Below are 10,216 nucleotides of genomic sequence, written 5' to 3' on the forward strand. Positions count from 1 at the left end.
TCCTCCTCCCATTTTCACCTCAAAAATTTAGGGAAGCTGTGCCTCCCCTGCCTCCCCCGACGAGCCGCCACTGTGTTTTACAGCATTACTTGAGAGATTTTTTTTCCTTGAGAAAATTTGGCATGTACTGTACCTGATATGTATCCAAAATAATCGATATTGAATTGAATCGAATTGGTAATCAAATCGAATCGTAAGCTTGTGAATTCGAATCGAATCGAATCGTGAAATTTGTGTCAAAACCCAGCCCTAGAAAATACATTTGTGTCAAAACCCAGCCCTAGAAAATAATCCCAAAAATTGTACATTTTTGCTGCAACAAATCTGATCTCAAAGTCAGCAGAACCTTCTGAGAACTTTACTAAAGGTTCCTCAATTAACTTATTCAGTGACAACAAAAATGTGTAGTTCAGGCCAAAATGAAAATCGAATAAAAAATGTTTTCACCCTCAAGACATCCAAGATGTAGATGTGTTTGTTTCTCTGAAATAGATTTGGAGAAATTTGGCATTATATCACTTGCTCATCATTGGATTCTCTGCAGTCAATCATCAGAATGAGAGTCCAAACAGCTGATAAAAACATCACAATAATCCACAAGTAATCTACACGACTTCTTTAGCAATTAAAAAACGTTTTTGGTGTTACATTATAGGTTCACATAACATGTTGGTTTTACTACTATCATTTATAAAGAACTCAAAAATAAGAGTCCCTAAAGGACCCAAAAATCATTTACTCACCCTCATGTCCTTCCACACCTGTGTGAAGTTCTTGCTTCTACAGAGTACAAGAGAAGATATTTTAGACAATGTTGGCATGTTGACAACATTGGAGCCCATTGAATGGACATAAAAACCACTGAGCTTTTTTAGAATATCTGCTTTTGTGGTCCACAGAAGAAAGAAAGTCATACAGGTTTGGAATGCGAGTAAATGATGATAGAACTTTCATTTTTGATTGAACCTAGACCAAAGTTAATGCTTGCTACCATTAACATTTAGCAAGACCTAGCATTAGTAAATAAAGCTCAACTGTGGCAACTGAAATCAATTTGTTTGGCCTACTTTTCCCAGCATAGAAGACATGAAGAGCATGTGTGTTTTGAAGCTAGATAAACACATAGATGCTTCAGCATCTTGAGTGTGAGTTTGCAGGGTCTCTGTCACTCAAGCATTGGTGGTGTCGAATGCCAGAGCAGATGTTCCTCTGGCTCGGAATCTCAAGCAAGGGACTAAACAAACTATTGTTGGAGATTTCTTGAAGAGGTCCATGTATCATAGTCAACAGCACTCTTCTGGGCTCAGGGATATTCATCATTTGACCACCGCTCTCACATGGGTCAAGAAAGAAAAATGAATATTTTCTGATGTAACAAGGGGCTTGTTTCTGCTTCTCTTGCTGCAGAGTGACGGCCCAGCGAAGTATCGAAGATGCTGAGGAGATCGAGAGAGAAAGGCGACGTCGGGCCCGGGAGGCTTTCCGCAACCAGCAAAGCCTATCTGGATCTGCTGGTTCCCCTCAGGACAGTGTGAACCCACCTGAGACCGGCCTGTAAGTGTAAACGCCATTCTATTCTTCGCACTTCACCTGATTTTAGTTAGGCTTGTTTTGTTGCCTGGTGGATTTCCAAGTGAAAATTGGAAATACGGACTTGCAACATGTCTGGTTCTCATTGCAACTTTTTCTTTCCAAAGGCTGTCCACTTCTGACCGACATGTAAAGCGACAAACCGCAGTTTGTTTAGTGTTGGGGTCAAATAAGAGTGTCCATGATAAAGAAAAAGAAAACTCTAGTTTAAAACACATGTGCCAAGTTCCTTTGTATTCATGTTGGTTTCATTTTCAAGACAAGTTTAAATTGAATGAACATAAAAATGTCATGTGGTGTTACCATCATTACACCTTGAATACAGTGTGAATGTAAACATCTTAATCATTATTTAAAAAGTTTAAAATTATTTATTAAAATGATTAATTAATAATATAATATAATGTAAATAAAATTAATGTAACATTTTTGGGGAGTTACACCACATGACATTTTACAACCTTAACTAATTATTATTATATTTTAGAAAAAAGAATAAAATACTGTGCCAAACTACTTAATAAGGTTTATTTTCAAGAATATCAAGTGGTTTTCTTCATTAATGATCTCAGGGCAATTGTATCATCCTGACAGTTTAGACTCTTTTAAATTAAAAATTAAATCAGAAATTAAAAACATGCTAAAATATATAAATACACAAGTAACAGTATGCACGAATTGCATTTGTAATGTATTTTTGAACACATTTAGAGATACGGACGAAAAAAAAAAAGATTCATATTACGTGATTTACCCTGTTACATGTCTTTAAGGTTGGGCTTAGCAAAAGGTCAGTTTAGATTTCTTTCTCTCAGCTAAACCTACACGTGCAATTTTCAGTGGCACAGCTGTTCTCTCATCATTACCTAATCTCTGAAGAATTTTCAGCAGGCATGCCTTTGGAATAGGGTTTATGTCATATCCCACACCACTTGCTTTTAATCAGAGAAACATTACGGACCTCACATCCCACATATTTTACATGTGTGATGTTAAACACAGCTCACTGAGTCAACCTGTTGAAAGCAGAAATAGGTCATCTAGGGCCACTTTGTAATTATCCTTGATCAGAGAAGATTCAAAGGTTCACTCTTGACTTAGAGACACATGAATCATTTTCAAGACTTTCTAGATCGGCTCATACAATAATCTTGTGTGTAGTGTAGTCAGATTTGTAACTGGGCCATTGAATCGTAACGACTGATTGTTGATGGTCAGTTGTTATGCTTTGCTGAAAATCTGCTTAATAATCTTGTGGAATGTGCTTTGCATTCCTTTCCGGCAGCTCCTGGGCAGATAAAATAGATTTTAATTTCAAGGCTTCGCAACGAACCGAGTGAGAGGTGCCGTTGGTGTCAGTAAAAACGGCCTCTTTTATCACTGTATGAGCTTGAGTGCAGGTGTGTGTGTTTAAACCTTGTGTGAACTCTTTGAACAATCCCTTACACAAATTTACCCTTGTAACAATAGTTAGTTTCCATTTAAGTACTGTACATGGGACGGTGATGAAGTGATGTTCATCTAATTTAAACAAAAATACATTTAAATTGCAATTCATACATACAATGACAATATGTCAAAATATATTTTAACATTTGAAATTTTCGTCTGCCAAATCAAATATGATCAACCAAACATGATCAGTGGAGTGGAACCTACCAAAATGCAGAAAAAACAGGAAATTATGTCATAGAGAGGGTCCATAAGTCAATAAGGGGGTCACTAAGTCTCTTAAAATTAATTAATTAATTATTTGACCTTTCTTGACAAGGCGAGGTTAGTTCAGGTAAAATGTCATGTGGTGCAACTTCCCAAAAAATGCAATGATATTTATGAATTAATAATCCAAGCAGTGTTGCCAAGTGAAAGATTTTGCTGTGGTATTGGGCTACTTTTACACTGTTGGTCCATGGGTTGTTTTTTTAAGTCATCCTCCTCACCGCCCCGCTCTGCCCTGTCCTGCCCCATCCCTGAACACACTTGGGCTAGTTTTGGCCGTGATTGGGCTAGTTTCGATTAGCAGTTGGGTTGATTTTCTTACGCAGACCTGGCAACCCTGAAACCAAGATTATACTATTTATATACTGTTCATTCCCACAACTTATTAGTTAATTTCATCGTTTTAGGAAATTGTGGCCACATTGTACAAAATGGGGAAACAAATTCGTACAAAGTGGCCATGATTTCCTAAAATGAGGGAACGAATTAATGTAGGAACAAATTTCTAATTTGTGGCCAGGATTTAACTAAAATGAGGGAACAAATTCTTCATTTATGGCTATGATAAATGACTGGATTTCGCCTGTGAAAATTTGCTGAACAATGGTAAATGAGACACTCTATTGTGGTTCTTTACTGTGGACAATTTAATTTGCACTAAAACCATTATAAACTAGAATGGTATCTTGTTGCAACATGGGATGCGTTTCTGCATTTCATCTACACCATTTTTATATATAACATAATATACCGTATATTATATATTAATATATATATATAAATATCTTTATTTGACCCTCTAATCCTCTAGCACTTTCTATTCTATTTTAATTCTACTTTATCTATTTATCTTCTTTTTTTATAAAAAAAACTAGCATCTTTCTATTTTTTTTATTCTATCTACTTGTTTTTCTTTGTGTGTGTGTGTGTGTATAATATATATATATATAATGTAGCGCATTTCATCAAAATCCTCTGGTTGCCCCTGGCAAACGAAAGAAAATAACAACAAACTAGCACCTGTCAGATCGTCACACACACCTCTGTTCACATCTGTGTTTTTCAGGAGCGTGTTTGAAGTCAGTCTCTTGTGTTAACAGGCTGGCACAGTGACTTCAGCGCATAGTTTCTCTTGTCAAAGTAACACCATCACAGGTGTGTGGGCCCATGTGCTGCTTTAACTGACTGGAGCCGTTCATGTGATTATATAGGTCTGCCTCTCATTCCTCTAAAAATGTCCAATGTCTCACCGCAAAGTAATGGAGTCTGAATCATCTTTAAAGAAAAGTCAGGGTCTTCATCTGATCCTAAATTCCATGGATTTCATCCTACGTTAAAAGTGAGGAACAAATCAGGAATTTTAAAGGCTAAAACTGATGTGTAAATGTTCTTATGTATACGGCAACTAAACAGCATGTGTATAAGCTTTTTGGCACTTGTATATACTAGCAATTAAAATAATAAAATATTTTGTATACAACAATGTAAAGATCAATACATAAGAATAAATGTGTTAATACAAAGATAAATACATCACAATATGCATTAATGTATGCACAAATGAGCTGAAATGACATTGATGTCTCTAAAATTTATTTATTAATTATATACAGTATGATTTCCTAAATATATTGTGGGCTTTCTGTAGATGGAGTTGATGTGCTTGTTCACATTGTTTTATAAAGATGTAAAGATTCATATAAAGTGGGATGCATTCAGGATGTTTTATTTTTTTGTTTATTTTTATTTATTTATTTGCAGGAACATTTCTGAAATTGTTATATGCTGACATTTATTAAAATTCTGTGCAGGTCTTTATAAATGAGGCAGTTCATTTTGGGAGAGCATGATTAAGTATATTTGACCTATTTTGTAAATTGAGTTTAAGAGAATTATATATTTAAAATATTTTTACATTTAAAAATGTTTGTAATTTTTTTTTTTGTGATAATCTTTTTATTGTCTTTCAAATACAAATAACATCATTAGAACAAACATTCAAGGAAGGAGGACTAACAGACAAAAATACAACATTGTAACACTGTAATTTTAATGGTAAGAAACTGTAAAAAAAATATAATCAAAACTTGGTATTAAGTTCCCTTACACTATACAGTGAAAAAACTATAATAGATCTAATGTGATATTTCATGTAAAATATTGTTACATTTTCAGTTTGTGCAGGCAAAATGAAAAAGTCATCTTATAATTTACAGTGAAAAAATGTGAATTGACATTCCCTGAATTCTCTGTGTGACAGCTCAGATTTGATTTTTTTAAGTTTTTACTATTAGTTGTGTGCATACATTAGGTTTTATGTTTCATCTTATGTTGTTAAATGAACGTTTATAGCATTATTTGTTGCATTGCATTCGCATTATTATTATTTTTTTTTTAACTGTACATTTAATTTAAATCTGTAAAACTTAAAATGTTGCTACCTTATTTTTACAGTAAAGTTCTGGCAAGCTGCCAATTTTGTTTACTGTAATTTTTTTTTACAATATAGAACATTTTATAGGAATTAAGAATTATTATTTTTTAAAGTTTAAAAGCAAGATTCAAATCTTTGTTTCCCACATGAGCACCACAGCTCAATGCACATGCTCTAACTGCTAAGCCACGGCTCATATAAGATTGTATTTACTTACAAGTTTGTTGTTTTTTTCAGCTATGAAAGTGAACTCAAACCCAGCTGCCCTATTGCTGTGGATGAGGATGAAGGTTTCAGCGACTGGACCCAGAAGCTGGAACGGAGAACACGGTCCAGAATGGATGAGAACGGCAGTGGAGAACAGCCACAACAGGAGGAGAAAGACGTGAATGCAAGATCTAGACAAAGTGAGAAAAGCAGCTTCACCACTTCCATACAGTATCAGCAAACGCAGGACCGAGAAGAAGAGGAGAAAAGACCGGAGGGGAGGAGGAGCGCTGAGAGACGAACAGAGATCAGTGAGAGGGTTAGCAGTCAGAGACCAGAGGAATTTTTTTCAGGATTCTTTGATGAATAGAAAGTTCAAAAGAACATCATTTATAGAGAATAGAAATCTTTTGAAACGTTATGAAATGTCTTTACTGTCACTTTTGATCAATTTAATGCATCATTGTTTAATAAAAGTAAAAAAAAATCGCCATTATAAAGAAAAGAAATACATAAATAATATGATATACTCTTATTCACTATTTTTAAAGTACAGCCTGTTTAATTGTAAGAGTCAAAGAAAGGGAAAATTATGTATTGACAAAATAATTGTTTTGATGACAGCTATTATTTATGTTTTTGATTAATAAGGATGGTTTGAAGAAAGCTTGACAACATTTAACATTTTAAGTTGACTTTAGGGGGAAAACTACATGTAGAATTTGGTCTTGTTAAATTTAGAGGCTTATGTCATATTTGTTATAGACGTGACCTAATATTGTTGCTGCCAAAAAGGTTGTGCCAGGAAGTTTCTAAAAGGGCTGTTAAGGGAGTTAGTTAGTATCTAATCTCGTATAGCCAGATCTTTAACTAATACCGTAAGGTCTGGCCCATTTTACTGCTTATTCTGGCCAACTATCCACTTTGACAGAAAAAACTGACCAACCACAATTTGCTTTATTTTTATGTTTTATGTTCATCTGAGATGGATTCATAATAGGCTGTGTGGAAAAATGATAACCTCTGCAAACCAAAAATAGCAGTAATGTATGACTGATCAGAGAATGTCTGCCTGTCCGAAAGTAATTTTTACTGATTGTTTCACAGAAATGATTGACAGGTTGTCTGAGCCTACCCCCGTTTTCCTGTTCTCCACTCTTCTCCAGCAGGACTGTAGATGTAAATCAGGCCTTTGAGACTAAGAAAGACATGCACGCTGGTCTGGAGACCAAGCTGAAGCTGGAGAAGATCAGACATAGCCACCAGGAGAAGGAGCAGCTACAGCAGCGTCAGGCCGAGGCTGAGCTGGAGCTGGAGGAACTGAAGAAGAAGAGAGAGGAAAGACGCAAGGCTCGCGAAGAGGATGAGCTGAGGAGAGAGGAAAAGGAACAGAAGAAACTAGTCAAAAAAGAGGTGGCTTGGCTGATTTCTATTCTTCTATTCTTCTGTTTTGGTGGGAATGTTAAACTGGTTTCTTCCAGCAGTAGAACATTATTTAAGGTTTGCATAAAACATAGTCAATTTAATAATAACTACAGGAGGACAAGAGGCAGATGAAGGAGGACATTGAGAGGAGGAGGATGGAAGCAGCAGAGAAGAGAATGAAGAATCTCAACATCACTTCTACAGATGGTGATGACCCATTTAACCCTCTAAACCCCACAAGTCCAGCTTTCAAGGTAACTATACATATCTGCATTAATATTCTCAACCTTTCCCTGCAGAAAAGTACCATGATAATATGAGATGGTAATGCCCTGCAGCTTTGACATACACCATGGTGCTGATTGATAACCATGTTTCTTCATATGCATTCTTATGATTTTCATGGTACTCCGAGGTACCAAAAGAAAAGGATAATTCCATGGTACACTCTTAAAAATAAAGGTTCTTTATTGGGATTGATGGTTCCGTGAAGAACCTTCAACATCCATGAAATCTTTCCATTGCACAAAAGGTTCTTTATAGTGGAAAAAGGTTCTTCTGATTATTAAAATGTTCTTCACACTACACTCTTAAAAATGAAGTGTTCCCCAAAGAACTTTTCAGTGAACAGTTCTTAAAAGAACCATTATTTTCTTAGTGTGCCGAACATTTTAATAATCTAAAGAAACTTTTTTTTTTTTTTTTAAGGGGACTTTTTTGTTTCTAAAAACCTAAACATGTTGTTAATGCCATCACTCACAACAAATAAACCTTTATCAGACAGTGAAGAATTATGCTAACAAAAAATATTTTGTTCTTTTTTTTCTCAGAATACAAGCTCCATTTTATTTTGTAAGTTGCTTGTGTTTGTTGTGCTGTGATCATACCCGCATGTTTGCAGTGTATAAGTGATTGAACACATCTTTTGAGTGACATGCATGCATATTTATACGCTGATCTCCATAAGGATTGCCTGGAATATTCCAGGTTCAGAACAAATTAACATGATTTCAGTTTTACGTAAAATAATCGTGATCCACATGTCTGTAAAAGCAAAATTACATTTAATTTGATAATTGACAGCTTGTCATTAGAACCTCACTCTGGAACTTGGAATATTCCTTAAAATGGGTTTAATTAATTTTTAGGGCATCTTTCATGTTTTTGCTCATTTAGTTTAACTACCAAAACTGCTTGACGAGTGTTTTATTTTTAATAACGAGTTTAATTGCTGCATTTGCTTTACAGTGTGTAAAATGTATGCAATCTTGTAGAATTACTTTTCCATTTCTTGAAGACATTTCACCACTTCTTTGAGTGATTTCATCAGTTCAGACAGCTGATGAGTTGAATTTCTTCAATAAATGGAAAAACATTTTTAATGGCTTGGAATAAATTCTACATGTCATTCTGCAATGCTTGAACATTTGCATAGACACATTCATTAATGAACTTGAGAGACTAGATTTTCTAAAAACAGTATCATACAGAAGTTGGACAAAAATTAAAACACCATAATGGTAGATTTCATAACCATTGGTGCTTGTTAAGGCACAACAACAAACAAACCCCTAACCCTAACTGGAGCCTAGAGTATCGGAGCAACCACCAAGAACCCAACCAAAACATTTTAACACATGGGGTGCCGCTAAGGGGGGGGTAAACGATTCTAAGGGCCCACGCACTTTTGGGCCCCCCAGAGATCTGTTTTATTAGTAGTAACAGTAGTAGTAGTAATTTAATAGAAATTATAAATGTATCTACCAAAGAGTTACAAATAAAACAAAATTACGGCTTATTTCTGCATTTCCAGCAAAATTATCTCCCCCCATTCACTGCATGGTTTTGTCTTATGTCCTACGTAGCCTAGAGTCACTGAGTGAGGTCAGATGGTAAACTGTCAAATTAGAGTTGTCTTCGAGTTCGAGGAGGGCACACTGAGCCGGACGATTTGGTCAGTCGCACTTTTAAACACATTTTAGTTTTGCTATAGAAAATCTACAAATTCACACTCTGATTACATAGAGCAGCAGCAGGAAGCGCATGAGGTTGTCATGGCAACCAGATACTGTTTGCCACACTAAACTTAGCAATAAACGCGTAGAAAATAATACACAATAAACATGTCTGTCAAAACGATTTCAAAGGAGGCTTTTATTAAGCAAATCAAGGAGTGAATTACTCATCCACTGTTTTAAAAAAAATACTTTAGCTGGGTTTCACAGGCAGGGTCACATTTATCTACAGTGTATGAAGCTAAAGGTTTTTGGGTTAAGGTTCATAATGTAGAAAATTTTTAACATTGTATGCTGTATGTGCATAGGTAGCTAGCAAACAAGCAATACAGCTGTTAAGCTAATAGTCACATTTAGCTGAGTAAGATCATGATTGAGAAATGATGGATACTGCTGGAAATGCTGCTATGGGGTATCCTATTTATTATTTTAGGATTTTTTTGTTTGTTTGCCCCAGTGAAGCATTTCTATTAATATAACTGATTAAGTAGTCAAACTCATTCCATATCAGCAGAATAGTGTGGTACAGAAAGTCTATGTCCATAAAACAAAGTTCTGAATGAATTATGTTACTGATACCTAATGGTCAAAAGCAATAGCAAAAGTAATAGGTCAATATTATTAAATTGCTTACAACGATTTTGAATAGGTTGGCTTGTACACTATATTGCCAAAAGTATTGGGACACCCCCTTCTAATGAAATGGTTTGACTACTTTAGTAATATCCACGAGTACAAATCTTAATGTTTAAGCATATAATGCTATTCTAGGGAATTGTGTGCTTCTAATTGTATACCAATAGTTTGAACAGGCCCATTTTCTATT

At 35.2% G+C, this 10,216-nt stretch overlaps 1 protein-coding gene across 1 annotated transcript in view; it reads left to right on the forward strand.

Moving 5' to 3' along the window:
* LOC107742064 (caldesmon, smooth muscle-like) overlaps positions 1-10,216 on the forward strand; it is a 32,555-nt gene that overhangs the window by 7,396 nt on the left and 14,943 nt on the right. Inside the window, exons 2-5 of the mRNA XM_016554921.1 lie at positions 1,408-1,554; positions 5,981-6,294; positions 7,071-7,363; positions 7,489-7,629. Of these exons, the coding sequence (XP_016410407.1) occupies positions 1,408-1,554; positions 5,981-6,294; positions 7,071-7,363; positions 7,489-7,629 (895 nt within the window). The remainder of the gene's footprint in view (positions 1-1,407; positions 1,555-5,980; positions 6,295-7,070; positions 7,364-7,488; positions 7,630-10,216) is intronic.

The sequence above is a fragment of the Sinocyclocheilus rhinocerous genome, unplaced genomic scaffold (genome assembly GCF_001515625.1).
Source record: "Sinocyclocheilus rhinocerous isolate Xijiao unplaced genomic scaffold, SAMN03320098_v1.1 scaffold135, whole genome shotgun sequence".
In the NCBI taxonomy this organism is placed as follows: Eukaryota; Metazoa; Chordata; class Actinopteri; order Cypriniformes; family Cyprinidae; genus Sinocyclocheilus; species Sinocyclocheilus rhinocerous.